At 40.7% G+C, this 19,617-nt stretch overlaps 4 protein-coding genes across 7 annotated transcripts in view; 1 reads left to right on the forward strand and 3 right to left on the reverse strand.

The window, feature by feature from the left end:
- The first annotated feature begins 811 nt into the window (after positions 1 to 811).
- On the forward strand, positions 812 to 5,015 carry LOC137194252 (insulin-like growth factor-binding protein 3). Of its 2 annotated transcripts, XM_067605973.1 has the most exons (4): positions 818 to 1,313; positions 1,975 to 2,225; positions 3,010 to 3,129; positions 4,878 to 5,015. In XM_067605973.1, exons 1-4 carry the CDS (start codon positions 923 to 925, stop codon positions 5,001 to 5,003), a joined length of 888 nt encoding a protein of 295 aa, XP_067462074.1. In that variant the 5' UTR covers positions 818 to 922; the 3' UTR covers positions 5,004 to 5,015. The 2 variants fall into 2 exon arrangements, with proteins under 2 accessions (XP_067462075.1, XP_067462074.1); XM_067605974.1 differs by lacking the exon at positions 3,010 to 3,129 and having other exon boundaries at positions 812 to 1,313.
- A 1,016-nt stretch (positions 5,016 to 6,031) lies between these two features.
- On the reverse strand, positions 6,032 to 8,254 carry LOC137194254 (insulin-like growth factor-binding protein 1). Its single transcript, XM_067605977.1, has 4 exons — positions 7,857 to 8,254; positions 7,557 to 7,699; positions 7,272 to 7,400; positions 6,032 to 7,159 (listed from the first exon to the last, which is right to left on the reverse strand). Exons 1-4 carry the CDS (start codon positions 8,200 to 8,202, stop codon positions 7,034 to 7,036), a joined length of 744 nt encoding a protein of 247 aa, XP_067462078.1. The 5' UTR covers positions 8,203 to 8,254; the 3' UTR covers positions 6,032 to 7,033.
- Positions 8,255 to 9,931: 1,677 nt separating this feature from the next.
- Positions 9,932 to 11,206, reverse strand: LOC137193423 (troponin T, fast skeletal muscle-like). Its single transcript, XM_067604653.1, has 4 exons — positions 11,089 to 11,206; positions 10,592 to 10,966; positions 10,403 to 10,501; positions 9,932 to 10,295 (listed from the first exon to the last, which is right to left on the reverse strand). The coding sequence occupies exons 1-4, from the start codon at positions 11,107 to 11,109 to the stop codon at positions 10,215 to 10,217; spliced, it is 576 nt and encodes a 191-aa protein (XP_067460754.1). The 5' UTR covers positions 11,110 to 11,206; the 3' UTR covers positions 9,932 to 10,214.
- Positions 11,207 to 12,373: 1,167 nt separating this feature from the next.
- LOC137194253 (adenylate cyclase type 1-like) overlaps positions 12,374 to 19,617 on the reverse strand; it is a 38,160-nt gene continuing 30,916 nt past the window's right edge. The window contains exons 12-20 of one of the 3 annotated variants that reach the window (XM_067605975.1): positions 18,819 to 18,908; positions 18,070 to 18,332; positions 17,127 to 17,253; positions 16,488 to 16,649; positions 16,252 to 16,398; positions 16,050 to 16,148; positions 15,826 to 15,940; positions 15,606 to 15,730; positions 12,374 to 14,672 (exon numbers count right to left, since the gene is read on the reverse strand). In XM_067605975.1, coding sequence (XP_067462076.1) covers positions 14,253 to 14,672; positions 15,606 to 15,730; positions 15,826 to 15,940; positions 16,050 to 16,148; positions 16,252 to 16,398; positions 16,488 to 16,649; positions 17,127 to 17,253; positions 18,070 to 18,332; positions 18,819 to 18,908 — 1,548 coding nt within the window. In that variant the 3' untranslated portion in view covers positions 12,374 to 14,252. Of the gene's footprint in view, positions 14,673 to 15,605; positions 15,731 to 15,825; positions 15,941 to 16,049; positions 16,149 to 16,251; positions 16,399 to 16,487; positions 16,650 to 17,126; positions 17,254 to 18,069; positions 18,333 to 18,818; positions 18,909 to 19,617 lie in introns of those variants that run through there. The other 2 variants (XM_067605976.1, XR_010930945.1) reach the window with 2 other exon arrangements.

The raw sequence follows: 19,617 nt of genomic DNA on the forward strand, positions 1-19,617 counted from the left end.
AGCTATGGATTGGTCACAGTTTATGCGCTTAAACCATATACAGGTCATGTAGGGTCATGTGCAGCTTCTTGGCCTGCGGATCAGTGGACATATACACACACATATACTCACACACTCACCAACAGTTGTACATGAAAAACTTGTACAATCACTAAGCACACACAAGCACGAATACACTCACCAATATAGCAATTACGCCTCTTAAGCCTCTTATTAAGTTCAGTGCAGGTAACAGTGACTCATTGAGAATTTTGATTTAAGCTGCACCAGTGTGGAGATTGCTGTAAATGCCTGACACACGAGCACACACACAAACACACGCGCGCGCGCGCACACACACACACACACAAACACAGACACACACACACACATTTGGCGCCCCCTATGAATGGCTCCACGCATGACAGATGCTTGGACCTACTTCTGTGTGTGGGCTTTACAAACAGAGACCTGATGCACTTGATTCACATTTAAAATATTTCTGTGGATTTGTCTCTTAAGCAGCATGATTATTTCCTTGAATGTGTGTTGAACGACCTTACAACTGCGTTATTTAATGAAATGCATTCAGAATATTAAGAGCCAACAAAAATCTCTCAGCTGAAGATAAAGGCAAGAAAAAGGTAAATTAATTTATAGGCTTAAAAAAAAGAAAAAAGCGAGATTTCTGTTAAATGGACACTAAATGTTTGACTGGTCTGAAAACCCCCCAACATATTACTCTGATGTTTTTAAAGAAATAACGGAGTCGAGGCAATTCATCAGTAGACCACAAGCTATTCGGGGGTGTGACTACAGTCACTGGGGTCTATATATTGAGATGTTTTGTCCGGTGGCTTTATGTGAATGAGAGAGAGAAGCTGCCCAGTGAAAAAAGTCACCACAGCAGGACGCAGTTGCGCTTCCTCACTTTTGACACTATATGCTCTCAGACGACACAATGGATTCCTGTTTCCGCGCACTTTGCATGACTTTTGTCCTGGCATCGTTTACCCGGAGGTCAGGTGCGGTCGGACCGGTGATCAGATGCGAGCCATGTGATGTTGGAGCGCGGCTTTTGTGCAAACCTTTACCCAAGGACTGCGCCGAGAGAGTCCGCGAACCCGGCTGCGGCTGCTGCATGACTTGCGCGCTGAGCTTCGGCCAGCCGTGCGGCGTGTACACCGGGAGATGTGGCTCCGGGCTGACATGTCAGCATCAGCCCGGTGAGACGAAACCTCTGCAGGCTCTGCTGGAGGGACGGGGGATTTGTGCAAACGCTACTAATAAACGACTCACCCCCAGACCAACACCTCCAGTCAATGAGCTACCAGGTAATTCTTTTGCGTGCACCTTTAATCTTTATTTACTTTAGATAATAGGTTATCACAGGTTTAAGAACGGCTTAAAGGCGTTAGACAAGCATGTAAATGTGCAGTAAATGTATACAAAGTTTTGTTTATTTTCCTCACTAAACCTAGTACAGGATGCTGATCACAAAAAAAGTAGTTACATAATTTTAAAAGTGATTTGGCAGTTTATTTGTGGTAAATGTTAAGAGATTAGGAGTTTACAGATGACAAAAATCCAGCTTCGCCTATTAAAATATCTTTTCACAGAAAGAAAGGTTGGATCATGAGGATAAAAATGATTTTTAGACCATACTGAGACCTTGATTGTGTAAATGAGAGGTGCAACCCATTATCAGAGAGGTGTAGAATACGTAAACCTCCCTGAATACTTTGGCAAAGACTAAGTGTAGATTCTCATGTTAGGGTGATTTTGAATCCTGGAGATCCTCTTATATATTTTTATTCATTTCCTGCCAAAATTGAAAAATGTGCAGCATATTATCTCACAATTATGAACTGTCAAACTGACTTCCCACAGTACATTTGAATCAGCAGGGAGAAAAGAAAAACTTGAAATGAAAGGTTATGTACCTATATCTTAGTGCACTGTTTTGAATAAACACATGTTGCTCTCAAACTTTAGCAGAGAACATTGAGACTCAGGACGAGGAGCGGAATTCCACTGGCTCAAGCCTTCAAACATTGTACAGCACCCACAGACCCATGGGACCCCTGAGACCTCCGCCTTACCCCTTTTTCCCCTCTGCCAAGTCTGAAGTTCTAAGAAGAGAGCAGCAGAAAAGAACCCAGAGCTTTAAAATGGAGGAGCTCCCGGGACCACTCATCACAGACCAACAAAACTTTTCTCTAGAGACCAAACAGGAGCCTGAGTATGTAAGTACCACAACCAATATTTTCCTGTCTTCAGAGCATACTGGAGGAATGTTTTTCTCCTCTTCCTCTGTGTTTGGTGTTTTTCTCTCCCTGCGGGTGATGAAATGTTTTGGGTAGCGGTGCTGACGGTTGGCAGGCATCATGAGCAATAGAATGGCATGGCAGCGAGCGGGTACGATGGCCCTGCGGCTGACCTGGGTCAGGCGGTTGTTTGGCCACAAGGCGTCCGCGTGCCGGGTGTACTGAGAGCCAGCGAATGATGGATTGGCCTATGTGAGTGCCTGTTGGGAAGCCCTGCTGCTATTTTGATCTTCTCTTTGGCCAGAGAAGTGAGCACACACTAGTAATGGGCTTTGACTGGCTGCTTTGATTAGTGACTGGAGTACTTGGACTTGAGGACAAGCCTTTTGGCTCCCTCTTTGAGCTCTTTGAATTCACTTTATCCCCCATCTTTTGTGTAAATTGTAAGAGTTCTAAGCAGCTTTGGCAGACTGTTAAGCCTCTACAAGTCGGTCAGATGAATTCATTTCTCATCCGTCACCTCTTTCATATTGCTGCCACCATTGTTTAGGCATTACAGCGAAGCAGTGTGATGCAGCGTGAGTCAGCTTTGTTAACGTCTTTATTCACAAACCCAGAGAAGTCATGACAAATATCACTCTGCGAAAGGAAATAGCTCGTGCTTAAAAGCATCAGCCGCGTTCAGATTTCTTAACGTTTGAGCCAGTGATGTTGAAGTATTGGAGAAAGTGCAGTAACTGCTTATGTGTTCCCTCATGTGTAGGGTCCCTGTCGGAGAGAGATTGAGAGCATTCTCAGCAGCCTCAAGATTACAGACATTCTCAACCCCAGAGGTTTCCGCATACCAAACTGTGACAAGAAGGGCTTCTATAAGAAAAAGCAGGTAAAGAAGCACATTCAGAGCAAAGACACTTGATACTTCATAAATAAGATGATACATTTCACGAGAGGCCACACATCATTTAATTATCATGATAAAATCTTGTTACTTAGCTGTAAAAAGGAAGCACGCATTTCCTTTTTTTACAGGCTACATTAATAAAGATTCAAAGCTGATTCAAAGCTGAAGTATAGTGACTCAAACTTTAGGTCTCCTGCAGCCCAATTACAGATTTGTAGCTGTCCTCCTGTATTCATCGGTAGTTATTAGAGCCTCATCATTGCACCACCACACCAGTGAGGTAGACCCTAGCCACTGGCTCTGGAGACAGGAACCACAGGGGCCAAACCCCAGTGGGGTTGACGGCTGGGACGATGGCCGTTTAACGGGAACCCTCCCAGGGAGACAGACGTCAAGGTGGCCACCGGCACCCGATGCGCTCGCCCCATAATTGCTGGACTTTTGAGAAGCAGGCACAGAAATAGAGCTGCAGCTATCCCCACGCTCACATGGTTCACCCACGATCGGGTTGTAATAAATGAGTGGTTCTGACGCATTCATATGGAGGCACTTAGAGCTCCCGCGCCACTGCATCACCAAGGCAGCTTTTCTTATTACATAGCAGTCCCTCCTGCTTAATGGAAGTGTTCTCCTTGACCTGCAATCATCTCATAACCAGCCACACAACGCCAGGCTCATTGTCTTTGTTTATGTAGAATGGAGCGAGTGCACTGCGTGGAGCCCTCAGGCGCTGAAGGAGTGGCTGACATTTCACTTTGTCGGTCACTTTAATTTGGACGTTTGCATGATTTGAAGCAAAAGAATCTCTTAATAGCAGTAAATGTCTCCGTAGAGAACAGACTGCCCAGTACAGAACAAATGTTGGAAATTGCACGTTTTCAGTAAGCTGTGCTTTAAGTAGCCTAAGTTTTGATTACTGTACTAGTTTTTTTTCCTGCAATACTTTCATATTTGCAACGGAAATTGAAAACCCTTTACGACACATGCTTTTGTCCACACATTATGCAGACAAAATCATATATATGGTATATATGTACGTTTTTGAAATTGAACATATAATGATCTTCCTCTCCTCTACTTTCCTATGCAGCAATGGTCTGATAGCATGAGAGTCTTACTTCAGTTAAGATCAGACTCAGTCAAACCCAGTTGAAATATTGAACTAAATAAGGATGTCTCCCATCCTGATCAGCTCTGACTCCTCTGTGGAGCAACAGCACAGTTGCTTTAGCCCTTGAAATGAATGGCTGCATGTTTTACTAGAGTGGAGGTTGACCTTTAGTAAAATTGGCAGTAAAATAACAGCCCTTGGGTAGCTCTACAGACTCTGTAAGTCATTTGTAGTACCCATAATTTGGAGCTGTGGGGTATAATCAGCAACAGATGATTCGTACTGGCCACCAGCTTCTGAAAATAGATCTTGGTTCTCAGTTGTTCACAAACGGGACTAAGCAAATATTTTACCAGGTTTCTGTTTACCTTAAAGGTCTCTATATGTGTGTGTAACAGGAGGTAGACCATAAAAGCAGCTCAAAATACCACAGCGTGTTGGATAGCCAAGGCTGCGTCGACTCAGCACAATCTGACCATTAATGCCTCTTAACTATTGCTGTTCTACTTCATTGACTAAAGTGGCTTGTTACCCATAATGCTGCATATTCAACTGGATTTGCACATTTAGCTGCCATTTTTCTTCCCTCCCTTCACCTTGTCCCTTCTCTCACTTTCAGTGCCGTCCATCCAAAGGCAGAAAGCGAGGCTTCTGTTGGTGTGTGGACAAATACGGGCAGCCTTTGCCAGGTTTTGATGGGAAGGAGCGAGGAGACGCCCAGTACTACAACTCTGAGAGCCAATAGGAGCAGAGCAGGACGGAGGGAGGGAGGGTGGGAGTGAGAGCAAGAAGAATTGTAAACAAATGGAGACACTGAGGATATTGGGAGAGAGGTCAAGAGATGGCTCAGCCGATATATGGATGTTTGCTATTTCTATCTGTTGCCTGTGGGACCTTTTTCTGAGGCAGTGCAGGGGGAACAGAGGAAGAGTACCAGGAGGAAAAAATCCTCTTGTGTCGCTAGATACATTCTGTACTTTTCTACGACGGGATGGATTCTTCATAAGCTGTTTGTGTCTGAACGCAACCTGGACGGCGTCTGAGAAGAGGATACACTTAATGAATTTCTCTCAGAGGCCCAAATTTTGATTATTATACACAGAGACATTTTGTACTTGTCACAAGCATCGATGAGAGTACTCTTCATTTACGCACAGTTACGTGGCATTACACACGTGTACATGCTTGTGATGTATAATCATAATTTGTATGCTTGTGATTTGTTATAAAGACATTGTGTGTGGTCATGACAACGATAAATGTATGTTCAAATACGTCTTTCGGAGTAAGCATGCAGTGCCTTCCTGGTTGCCTTACAATGAATTTCTACTCTTATGAATTATGTTTTTTTTTTTTTGTTGTTTTTTCCAGTTGCTTCCTGCTCCTCAGGGAGTTGGACAGGACTGTGCAGCTCAAACACTACAGTGCATATCAAGTTTTTTATGCTGGATTTTAAGCTACAGACAGAGGAACATGTCCTTTCATAAGTACTGTGGTTGTTAATGTTTTTATTGTCATTTTGCATAAGCTGGATTCTTTGGGATAAAGGCCACAAACCGTTATCTCTGATCTCTGTCTTGCCAGTGATAATTTTCATCACTTACCTTGTTTAAGTAAATACGCTGTTTGCATGTACAATGCAAATCTCAGAGGTCTATTTTTACTTAATAAAGGCAGTATAAAATTATCCAGGTGTTTAAGTTTCCTTTTTTTCCTCTCTATTTTACCCTCTCGTGTGTACGGGAAAGACTGACACATTTACACATGAGGCCATCAGGATGAAATAATACTTTAATTAGATACACGTCCACAGAATTAGAAGAATATATACATTGTTTCAACAAAACCAGTAATGGAATAGCAGCAGCGTTCCTGGCAAACAGCATTCATGAACAGTTTTGGTCCACTGCACATGACCTCAACAACAAAAGCATAAACACATGAGTGAATCATAATAAATACTATAGAATAGATGCTAGAATAGGTCGAAAAAGAGCACAATGACCCTCTAGGCGAATAAAAGTCAGAAAGGTGTAACTGAGAAGAGCCCTCAGCAATCTTCTGCTAAACCTGTAGAACCTGCAGAGACTAGTAGAGGTAGACAAATGCAGAACAACCCATCCCAAACCTCACGGTGGCTTGGATGAGCCTTGATATGTTTGTGCTTGGCCACCGTGCACATATTTGCGGCACTTTAAGTATTTCCCCCAATACCCATTGAGGAAACGCCAATGGAGATACATTCAGACAATGTCAACATGTTGAATGAATGAGCGGCTGTGTTGTTTCGTGCCGTGCACAGCTCCAGGTTTGAATGAATTGGAAAAAAAAAAAAACTGATCCTGAAGACTCTGAAATGGGCTTGGCAGAGCTGCGGACCTGTGGTTTTTGAGCAATGGAGTTATTTAGTCAGAAATACAAATGTATACAGTGTTGCCCTATTTACAATTGAAAAAATAGGCAAACATATAAAAAATCTAAAAATGACAAATGGTTAATGCTAGTAAGAATATACAAGTACTGAATAAATAAGTCTTGATACATACATGTAAATAAAATGAGAGGAAAGTTCCCCTCGGAAATAATATTTTACATCTTGTGTTTTTTTTTGTTTTTTTTTTAAGTAAATTCATCAGGTTGTTGCATGTATATTTACACATTCACCTGATGTTAGGTTAAATATAGGAAACACAATATGTATTTTTGTGTTTCCTTGTGTCCGTGTGTGTGTGTGTGTGGGCAAGTGTGTTTATGAGTGATAACAGAGTCCATCCTTCAGTAAGTGACTTCTTGATGACACTCTGAGTCACCGAGGAGGTCACTCGAGCCTGGGATCTTCTTCCCATTCCAGGAAGAGACACACCAGCAGCGAGCGGGCGGTCCGACCAGAGATGACTCACACTGAAAGAGAAACAGAGATGGGAACCACATGAATAAATCACTCAGTACCTTCAGAGGAATCCCTTTCAACAGGCAGAGTGAATTTTATTGTGAGATCCTCAAGTTATCTCACCTGCTTGGCCTTGTAGAAGCCGTGCTTATCACAGTTGGGGAGGTAGAAAGTTGTGAACTTCTCTCCTAGTTTCTGCTGGGAGCTGGCTATCATGTCCAGTGCTGCATGCAGTTCAATGTGACAAGGACCCTGTGCAAAAAAAAAAGAAAGACAAACAGTGAGAAAGACATCCACACATTCACTGTAAAATGACATTAATCTCAGTTATCTCTCTCTCAGTTCTCACTGCTCCCTCTTGTGGAAGGAAGGTAAATTACTTTGCATCATCTTGCAGCTTTTCCTCACCTGTTGTACCAGTTTGTTGCGGATGGCATTGACTTTGGCCTTGATACTCTCCTGGCCCTCAGCAGTGTCTTGGTGGTCCAACGGGTGGTTGAGCCCCAACAGGTAGTGCAGGGAGCCGTGGTCAGGGACTCCATCAGCTTCCTCTGAACAAGAAAAATAAACATTTAAGAAAAAACTTTTGACTTAAATGTTGCTTATGTAATTCTTTGAGGTAACATTTTAACATTTTAAGATCTTAAAAGTAACAAATATCAACAGTGAAGATATGTGACAAAGAAAATCATGAAACACTGAAACCACCTTGGCCTAGGTCTTCAGTGCAGACCCCCTGTCCTCTGGTCAGAGCATGTAGAGGCCTGGCCTCACCGGGCCTGGGAGTGCAGCGGAGACCCTCACCGCAGTGGGCTGTGTGAACCCCACAGGATGCCCCTTTCTCCAGAGCGCAGGCCATGCAGCAGCCACAGCCGGGCTCCCTCAGCACCTGCTTGCAATCTGCTGGAATGGCAGGACAATGGTTCAGTTTCTCCTGGGTACAAGGGGCACAGCGGATAGGCTCCGGTCCCACCACTGGGGACGACCTCACTGTGGCCAAGACAGCCAGACTCACTGCCGCCATGACCGTCATCTTCTCGTATAATCCGTCCATCTCCAGTCTTCAGATAAAAATTCTTCTTTTTGGACTCTCAACCTACTCAGTATGTCTGTAGTTTTCCTTCTAAAGTGAATTCTCCGAACCGGCTGTATTTATATGGCGACCTGGCCTCCAGAGGGGTTAATGATTGACACGAAAACTGCAGATATAAAATATTTTTGACAAAGCTGCTGTAAACGGTGGATGACCCAAGCTTGACGTATATCCAGGTCCACAAGGTCTGTTGTCAATATTGACTTTGGAACATAAAGTGATCGTACATCAAAACAACCCTGTTTTTGGGCGACCAAATTACTGATCTATGACTTTGGGGTTATGAAAACAATTACATGAATGCTGCTTTTTGAAGAAATGTTTCAATAAAGTAGTGCATAATGAATAAAATTAAAAAGAAACACTAGATAATGCAAGAAGTTATAGGCTATGCATCAATGACTGGTGATTATAAAACTGTGGTGTGACTGTTGTTTTCAGGCACTTATTTTGTGAAGTAATGCTAAGTGATCGTGCCTTGTGACACTGTTTTGACACTAAAACCCTATTTGTCCCTTTAGTCTCCTTGGTGAAGGTTCATCTTATCAGGCAGACAGATAAACAAGATCATTCCCCTTCAAGATTGCATAACCCTAACATTATGGATTGCTATGCTAGAATCACAACATGTTTGTCTGAAGAAAGATGGTAGTAATTGGTTGTTTCCTTGGTGTAGTATTTGTCATAACTACTTGTGGCAAATCCCAGATACCAACACACTCCATGTGTCATTTACTGTACATACCAACACCGCTCATGTGTTTTGTAATCTGTGTGACCTCCTGGCTTCTCATTTTGTAATTTTTTTTGTTTGTTTTTAACAAACATCTGACATCTAAGTGCTGTGTCACTCAAAATGTAACCTGACTGATTACAAGAGATGTAAGAACCACAAAGACGTTTCCCCTGTGATAATACTTTAACCAGAAGAAATTTGGATGAGTTACTTGTTTTTTTTTTAATTACAGCATATGTCGGCATAATGATAATGAAGGTGAATGTTTAGCTGTGGTCCTGCGTACGTGCTGTGTACATGCAGTACATGTATTCGATAGGAATGTTACGGTTTGAGGTTGGCCTTGGGTAAAAACGGAAACAACCAGTTAAAATATTTGGTAATAACCACAGAAGGAGAGAAATGAACTGACAGATTTTCAAATAAACTGTGACAAAAAGTTGTAGTATAGTGCCTGGAAACAAGACTACATTGGTTTAATATTTTCACCCCTATATTCAAAATATTTTCATTTATTTCATCAAATTGAATGTATGAAAATGAGTCTTATTTCAATAAATCTCAAACTGTCGAAAAAACCAACATACAGAATCCTAAGGACACACTACTCCTGGCAAAGATAACCTTGTCCATATTGCTCTTTCAAAATTAAATACACCACTTTTCACTATGTGTGTGTGTGTGTATGTGTGTGTGTGTTTGTGTATGACTGTGCTTTGGCCTCTCAAATAACATTTTACACCGGCATTCAAATCAAAGAACGCCGACTTGGAAAAAGGTAAAAGGATTCAGACTGAAGCTGATAAGTGCAGCCTGAAGCCTACAGTAATAAGTACAGTACAGTAGTGCCAATGAATACAGAGAATTAATACACTGAGTTCACAGATTAGTCTGATGGACAGTATGGTGAGATGAACAGGGGAATGATGGAAGAGGTAAACATACTTAAAAAAAAAAGAAAAAGAAAAAAATAATTTATTGAATATAATAATTACAACAAACATGCACATTGTTCTGTACATTTTTTTCTGAGTGCACCCTTATGAACTCATTCTTTTTGTTTATTCCGTGATAATGACGAAAAGGAAACTTTCACATTGCACATGGACTTCACTCTCTGGCAGTGCCAACCCTTAATATGGCATGTAAGTTTGTTTTACATTCACTATTCATCAACTAGGTCATTGCCTGGTGTGCAATGACCAACAAGTTCACCATGTGAGGTTTGTGACGAGTGTTACTCGACCACCAGCTGGTGTGTTGTTGCCTCTTCAATGTTGACCATCAGTTCCACCAGCCACTCAGGAAAAGGCTCATCCTTGGAATTATGTTTGGGGACAGCGGTGAGAGGGACAAAACTGTATTACTGTATAATCCTACTTTTTTAAAAAATTAACACATTTATTTCTTAAAATGGTCACTCACAACCTGAGACAGCTTCTTGTTTCTTTTGCTGTTTTTTGTCTTCTTCTGCACTGACTGTTGAGGTGGTGGTTTGTGGTTTTGCCGTCTGATTTTGGAGACCTTAAAACAAAAGAGCATCACCTTTTTCCCCATTTGAGCTTTGTGCTGTCAAATCTTACATTGTGGTATGAAATGAGAGAAAATACTCACCTTTATTCTCAGCTCCCCGCTACTGGACCTCTTCTTAAATTCTAACCTCGGCTTCCCAGGTGGGGTAGCTTCATCACTCAGAACCATTGCAAATGTGCTCAGATCTGACACAGGGATGTTCTCCATTTCTTCTGGGTTATTGTTGGTAGATTGCATTTGAGGAAAACTCTCATGGCTTAAAGAACGAGACAGTCGCCTCGGTCTCAGGGCCCTCAGCGGTGCATCATCATCCTCATCTTCTTCGCTCTCATCTTCTGTCTCCATGCCTACTTGAACTTGAGAATCCTCCTCCTCCCCCTTGTCTTCTCCTGTTCTACTTCCTTCAGTTTCATCTTCCTGTTCTGACTCTTCCTGGATGGGCTCCAGGCGCGGCCTCTGTTCCATCATTTAAATTCATGTCATTTTCAAATACAGAGCAGAACTAACAAAACAGGCTCAAAACTTATTTTACATATTAAGACAGCCTCTATTAGCAAAAAAAGTGAATTCAAACTTACATTTTGCTGGTGAATATCCATTTAAGTTGATGACTGAGCTTTCCTGATATGTATAGATCCTGCAGTGTCTTGTGTGAGTGTTGCTCTTCATTAGTTGATTATTCAACTCAGGTGTGAAAGCTTAACTACAGGCAGATGACAGGTGGAAGTGGATGTCTTATAAGTCCACAACAAGTGAAAAAATAAAGAAAAATAAAGTTCATCAAAATCAAATCTGAGTTGAAATAAATATCTATTTAAAAACAGCTCAAAATACTAAACCTTTACTTTATATTATTTGAAATCTAATCATTTTCTAATTTAAAAAAAAGAACAATGTCATTTGGTAGAAAAAAGAGAGACAAATTTGGTATACTTCTCATTAATACATTTCAGTTAACTAGTGTAACCTATAGAGTGTTTTAAGGTCAGCTGTGATGTGAAATCTACAATCAAACATACATATCAACACATATGATGAATGAAGTTTCAAGCTAATAAGTGAGTAATGAACAATTATTTACTTGGGTGAATTTCAGCAGTTTTTTCAAAGAGATTCCTCTGAAACTGCTCATAAACTCAACACAACTGGACTTCCAGAAGACTTTCTAGCGAATTAGTTTAAATTTACCCATCTGTTAAAATAAAGGATTACCAAAACATTCTATTGTTTTCTTGGTTGTTGAAATCTAACCTGATGTGAATGTACTTTTTTTTTTTTTAATGCCACAACCTAATTTAATCTTGACCCTTTTTAGCCCTGATGACACCAGGGGGAGTGTTGTTTGTGAACCATCGTTTACCTTGGATTCCCTTTATTGCTTAATGCCAACTTTAGGTCGGAATCAGGGGACTTGATCATGACGTTGATAACAGCTGCGCATTTGTTTTTTTTCTGTAAAGGAAATTTTTTCTCAGGATGCATAAACTTTACATTAATTCTAAGTTATTAATAACTGACCAAGTTCTTGAATCAGGGGTGTTATATTTAATTCCCAAGCAAAAATAATTCCAATACAGTTTGTTCGCCTGGGAAAAGAGTTGAGCAAGCCAGGACATTTGTTGACTTAACTGTTACACTTAGTGAACCCCCAGACAAACTCTATATGCTGGGAAAACAATTTTGGCCCTTGCTCAGTGTTTGAGACATAGTGACATCCATCTGGCTGTGGACTGTAGTAAGACATTGATTGGCATAATAAACCTTGTCATATTTAGCTGTGTCAAGTGAAAGCTGTTAATTTAAGTCATAAACTTGAGGTATAAGAAATGACATTTTATAGACTGGAAATAACAGGAAAAATTGTTCATAAAAAGTTATTTTTGTTATCTGGTGCTATGTTTGTGGCTTGTAAATATTGTGGTCCATTGGAAATCCTCATTTTGTACTACAAATCACCAAAAAGTCCTGATTCACACTTCCAGCTGCTTTCCCATACTCCTACTTGTTTTATCTCTTGGTAGCCAAAAATATGAAGTATTATTGACATTCATAGCTGTACCCATTTGATATTTTATACACCAATATTGTCTTTATTACAAAATATTCAATAACCCAACTTTACACTGTACAAGATACAACATAGTTTACAGCTTTTGGCTATTTACAAAAAGTATGATCTGCATATCAAAGTGAATATATCTAAAAAGGCAGGTTGCAATCACTGTAAGCTTATTGAGTAAGGCAAAAACTTGAAACATGATGTATTTACACATTTGCAGATCAAGTGAAAGTTCTACATGCTGATAAAGATATAGGCTATAAAGATAATCTGAAGCGCCTTGCGTTTCGGAGACTGCATCTGAGAGACGTGCTAAAGCTAAAACTCTCTGAGGAAAACTCAAAACATTGCTTAAAAATAGCTAAAAGCTGGAGTATAGTAATGTATGCCTGAAGGACGTCAGTAGCCAGATGTTGCACCAAAGTTTCTGTGGCCACTTGGAAATGTATGAATGTACATGCTTTTGCAGAGGCCAAGGGTAAAGCACTAGGTTACACCTTTGTGCATTTGTAGAAGTTGTGTGCTTACTGCATGTGCTTAAGTACTGTGCTCTCTTTTGTGTGGATGAAGGCCTATGTGTGTGTGCATGCGGGTGTATCGGCCCTCTATGTGATGTATTTGTCCGTGGTGCTTTTTGACTGGTCCAGTTTTGGCATTAACTAGTTTCCATAGAAGCACACGTCCAATTCAGTGGAATTACATGCACACACCTTCCTCTGTCTTTCCCACTGCCTTCCCATATATCAAAGCCACCCCTGCCTGTGTGTTTACTTACATCACATGACACCATTGTGAATCAGGGCAATGTAAGAACATCAGGTAAGGGTCAAAATACCTTTTTGAAACCATATTTTGTCTCTTCAGGGTTTAAAAAAAAGACACATTTTAGATCTTCTAATGATGTCTGAAAGAGTCACATGTGCCACATATATTCTCTCTTGTATGGTGAGGCAATACAACTGAAGATCTATGGAAAGCTCATTACTTTGGTTCTCATTCAACAGGAGTTACTATGGCTGTCAACTCTTAAGAAGTCATGCACTATTAACTGTGAATATGTCTCTTCATCCAGTGAGCTCTGAGTATAAAAAAGTATTTTTGTGCTGTTTCGTTACAATTCAGAATTAATCACACATGCATACACACTCACAAGTACACACATGCATGCTTACATACACTAAAAAGAAACACAATTTTACACTGTAAATAATGCAATGTATCCTTGGCATAATCAGAAAGACAGTGCAAAAGCAAATAGCAAGATCAGTCTTTTTTCTCAGTATCAATGCACACATACAGTATCCCCTTGTACGTGGAATATGTACTGTACATGTAAAACGAATATGCACATTATACCTGGATCTGAGGGAACCCAGGAACACCACAAATCTAATCATCTGGTAAAGAGATGTTAAAAGAGGATTTTAGATTCCGGGTACCTGTCTTCTTCTTTCCACAATTTTATGTTCATCTCCAAAAAGTGGCAAGCTGTTCAAATTCCATAAAAGCAAGTATGATTGTCTGTATCACCATGTGATGACTCATATCCTGAATGAGCTTAATCTGTGTTGTGCCAGTGGCTCAGGATGTGTAGGAAATACCCGGATAGCCCTGTCTTTTCTAGGCCTTCAACCAGGGTTTTCTTTAATTTTTCTGTGCAAGTTTACAGTCTTGTGTTTCTTTCTACACCGCTACATCCGCAACAGCTTTCACAGGCTCGATCTCAATCTCAGTCACCTTTATATCCTCCTCGTCCTCCTCACCCACTGCGGGCACGCAGGAAGGGGGCAGGCATGTTGCTTGGCTGTTGCTGCTGTTGGCAGTGTTCATCTGAATGTTGCTGCCCATGCTGGCATGAGCAGTCAGGCTGGCGGCTGAGGAGACGCTTCCCAGATTGGTTGGGACGCTCGTCTTGCCACAGGAGTGGATCCGACGTGCCAGGCTGGCAGAACGCATCACTGAAGAAGTGGTTACACTGCCCAAGTCCTGAACCTTCCCTTCCAGGAAGTAGGTCAGCATCTCACCTTTACCCTTGACACTGACTTTACCGCGGCACACCAGGTCATAGTTAGTATTCAGTAGGCGATAAACCTCTTCGGTCACCTGAATTATAGAGACAGGGAAAATAAACATATGTACATTCAAATAAATTAATATAGGAAAACAGCCAGTTCCTTTTTTGGGGTTAAACCAAGTTCAGTCCACTATGAAAATAAAACACACAATGTGTAATATTCATTGCTATTAAAAAGAGAAACATGCTGTCATCATGACACTACTGAGCATCTACTGTATGTATGTTTTATACACATACAAATTTGAGGAAAATGGGACAAAATGTAAACAACATGCTTCAGAATGAAACCCCTGGTTACCTTTCTTTGTATCAAAATGAACTTCAAGGTTCTGGTTCTTGTTCCAGCCACCTATTGTCAATTTGCCAGTTTGATATTTATCAAATATCAGGATAAACTCCTTTACATGTACCAATGTAGATAGATTAATGGGAAATTTGGCTATAGTGCTTTTACTGATGCAAAGGTAAAGAGGATACTGTCAAAAGGCAGCATGGTGATTGGTTATTGGTGTGAGCCAGCCCCAGTGAATTGAAATCTCTTTGGTTCCTGTGTTTAAAAAGCCCAATTCAATTTATGACCAGCCTGGTCACCTCTACAGAAGGTACTTTGAGCTGATAGCTCCTGGCAGCCACATTAGAGGCCCTAGATTAATAACAGTGGGCTTTATTTTTACCTTAAATACCATATTTTAACCTTGTAGAAAACCTTTTCTATTTCACACCTTTTATTGCATTTTATCTAGATATTGATTCCTTATCTCCTGATATTGGTCTAATCAGGCATGCGCAGTGAATGTAATAAGTTTAGTGTTTTTATGATGTATGAATTTCCCTGTTACAACTGTGAGTTAGTGTTTTAATCATATGTTTTTCCTACAAACCCCACATCTGTAAACCAAACTTTCCCTGTAATACAATCATTGTTAAATAGAACTGGTGATTGAAAGGGCTTTGGATACCTGTATCTTTCCCGGTACTCCGGTGCTGTCCATCCGACTGGCCACATTGACCGTGTTCCCCCAAATGTCATACTGAGGCCGCCGGGCCCCAATCACCCCTGCAACCACTGGACCCACATTGATCCCTGAGCAAGCACAGGAAAATGTTGAGATTATATTTAATGTAGTCACATTTTGATGGGTTTTTTTTTGTAACATCTGAATACAAGGGCAGACGTACCCACTCTCAAGACAAACTCATTGTACGACTGATAGTTGATTTCATCCAAAACATCAAACATCTCAATGGCGTAGTCTGCTATCGTGCTCAGATGGTCATAAACTGATTTTTTGGCCTAAAAAGAGAAACAAAAAGGAAGGGAGTATTGATTCATGATTTTTTCCCTCATAATTTGGTTAATTATAATGTATTAAATCCACACCAAATACAAAATAATAGGCCACCTTGGTACCAATGGTGGGGACCAGGCCCACAGCTGCCATGTATGTACTGCCAATGGTTTTGATTTTCTCTATGTCTCTGTAGCACTCCTTATCCATGAGCTGAAAAACATATGTTAAAAAAACACACACAAAGCTACATTTCAAACTCCAAACTCCCAGAACTGTAAGTTCAAGGTCAAGAAAAACACAATCAGCATCTCACCTCATCAAAGTCAGCAATAATCTCATTCAGCAGTCTCAGGCACTCTACTCCCATGTTGTTGCCGTCCAGTTCGATGTAGAAGTCGTTGAAGTTTGGGATGGAGGCAAACAGGACGCCTACTTGTGCGTAGGACTGATAGTACAGATCCTTATGGAAGAAGAAAGAATACAGTATAAAATATCTTCTCTGACGTCATGTGAAGTCATTCATTTGTTTTCTTCTGTCTCTTTATCTACCTGTTTGTCTTTCTGTCTGTCTGCCTGTCTATTAGCGAGGCTCACCATGTTCCTGGGGTTTGACATTAGGAAGTGTTGGGCCACATGTGCGGGCAGAAGATTGAAGAGAATCCTTCTGTTGTCCAGTTTGACTTTTTCCATACCATCCCTTTCCTCTTCCGCCTGACAGAATATATATATATAGCACACATTAAAAAAAACAGAAACAGACTGCAGCTTGTTCCACATCGTCACCACCTGGGGTCAGTAAAAAACCTTATGAGCCTGCTGCTATATGTCTCATAGTTGGATTTTGAATGGAGTTGGGTACATGAAATGGCTAATGCTGCTAGTTAAATGGTTAAATAGTTTAAATTCAGCTTTTGCTTCCCACTATGCAAAAAAGTCCCTTTTTACACTTCTGATGCCAACTGAAACCAAGCCAAAACAAGCTTCTTATCCTCCTTTTTGCCAAAGAACAGACAGCTGGCAGCCTATAAATATAAATCCTACACACATAACCCAATAGTTTACACATAACAATCCCCAAATGGCAGCATTTCTACAGTACACGTCTATGAAAACTTATATTATGATAATGAGATTTAATCGACAGCCTCTATCACATGCATGGACACATACAGAAGCACGCTTCCTGACCTGCACAGCCCATAGGAAGTCCAAGCGTAGTTTGAGGTCAAGTTGCCTGGAGTGGAGGGCCAGGGCACTGACAAAGAGCAACAGAGACAGGATGGGCTCATAGCCCCGGATGTGGAAGGACCCCCCACTGTGGAAGAGACCAACACACAAGTCAGCACTGGACCGGACCACACAGAAAACTACACAGGAGGGTTGAACAGACCCCCCACAGTGTCAAGAGCAATCATGCGTAAAGTTATATGTGTGAAATAATGAAAATGTGGATTTTTTTGAGGGCCAACATCAAATGATAGCATTAAATTTAAGAAAACTTACAAATGCAAGAGCTTTACATGTGGTTGAGGATTTGAATAATAGAATATTCATCATCTACGGATGTGAAAGTGGATATAAACAAAATTAGTTTTTCAAAAGAGATCTTTAATAGCTATGACAAATTCATCATAATCATTTTTGAGTTGCATATTTATGATCTGAGCTCCAATAAAATTGGTCAGGTCTCTCGATGCTGGGGTGAAACAGCTAACGCTCTCCCATCATCCAGCCCACATCATCCTTTCAGGCTTCTGATTTGGAACTAATGAGCACATGTGCTGCTTCAAAGGGTGGAAAATGAAAGAGTGTGTGGGCTGAAGACAAGCAAAGACTCCACACACATACATCTCAGCACATGTACTGTAAATGTACTCTCCTAACTCCTGCGTATCTGTTGCTTCTCTGGAACAAACAAACACGAAACTGTTGCTTGACATTCACAGCCAATCACCGCTTCCGATACTTGAATGACACAAAAATCGTCACAAGATCTGGAGGATCTTCTGATAGGATGTGTGCGTTGTTGTCATCTAACGTCAGGAAATGACAGAAATAAAACCTGCAAACAAGCTTAAGTGATTTGCATGACTGTGTGCATCTGATGGTCACGCTGTGCTGTGAACCTCACCCTGCAGTCTTGCGAAAGCCACTGAGCTCCAACACAGTGACATACAACACTCCCAGAATGAGCATTAGCGCCATCTTTGGCAGCCAGGAGACGCGCAGGAAAAGTGCCAGGGTGAGTGTGCCAACCACGCAGGACAGAAAGGCGTAGCGGGCGCCATCACAAGGCAGCTCCGCCATGGTGTGGTTGGCGCCGCTCTCAACATCAATAATGACGATGGAGCTGTTGGTATTGGCACTATCCCACAACCAGGGCATACAGCCCACCTGTCAAAGGCAAAGAGAAAGATTACTATAAAGACTGTAGGACAGTGAAGTAGAGAACAGTTCATTTACAATTGGCATTCTTGCATTCTGGCATTACCTGATTTAAATGGCAAATCACAGTCAGTTAATCAACACTGGATATTTCATAGTATAACCAGTTTTTAAATTTTTGTCCATCACAAATAAACTGGGGATGGACTATGTTTCAAACTTTGCATGTTTATCTGTTGGACCTCAACACGTTATTTTAATATTTAACTAATTTATTAAACCACCATCTCAAGCACATCCCAAACAAAATTTGTAAAACATGTGACAATAATTCATGTCATCGCTGCAGTCTAAGATTTAAACCTACCCTTATCAAACCAAAAGGTAACTACAATTACAGCTCAAAACAAGGTGACATATTTTTTTGATTGGTTGGCCAGTAAGTTTGGATCATCTGTGGCGAGTGACATTTTTACTGTTACTTTGCCCACTTACCACGCAAGCCTGGGCCACAGCGTAGATTAAGAGCACTATGAGGATACACAGAGCAGTGCGAATCTGAATGGTCAGGCACCCTGGAAAACACTGAGTGACAAAAAAAGAGAGAAAGAAGACAATAAAGGACAGATACTGGAGTATGAGAGAAAATTAAATGATAAAAAAATAAATACTATATATAGCCAAGCATAGCAACATTACAACTGGAGAAAGTGTTCATAGCTGTAAGAATATGAGGGAAAAAAGTCTTGAATTCAAACATTTCATATATTAGTTGTATTTGTCTGTATTGTATGTGTTTATTGTTGTAACAATGTTTATGCTGCTCTTTTGGCCAGGTCACTCTTGAAAAAGAGATTTTAATCTCAATGAGACTTTTACCTGGTTAAATAAAGGATATATATGATATATATTAAATACTGCGCAGAAGGAGATTGAGGTAGCATGAGGTAAGTACGGTGAGTGAAGAACAGAAATAAAAAGAGAGGGAGAACCTGCGGTATATAAGCTACAGAGTGTAAAAAAAAAAAAAAAACAGTAAAACTGATGCAGTCAGGAACTTTGAGGGAAACCATCAACCTCAACAAAAGCCGAAATTAATAGACTTGGACTTACCATCTGAGTTTGAATACAACATAGGGGCTTAGAAAGTAATCTTGAAGCCAATGAATATTGAATCACTATTACAAGGCTTTATGAAAAATACATTTACATATTTCCCTTTGGTCAGCATAAAAAAAATCATAGCAAAAGAATTATAATGAAGAAACTTTAACTTGCCAGCTCTGTGAAGCAC

The sequence above is a fragment of the Thunnus thynnus genome, chromosome 12 (genome assembly GCF_963924715.1).
Source record: "Thunnus thynnus chromosome 12, fThuThy2.1, whole genome shotgun sequence".
In the NCBI taxonomy this organism is placed as follows: Eukaryota; Metazoa; Chordata; class Actinopteri; order Scombriformes; family Scombridae; genus Thunnus; species Thunnus thynnus.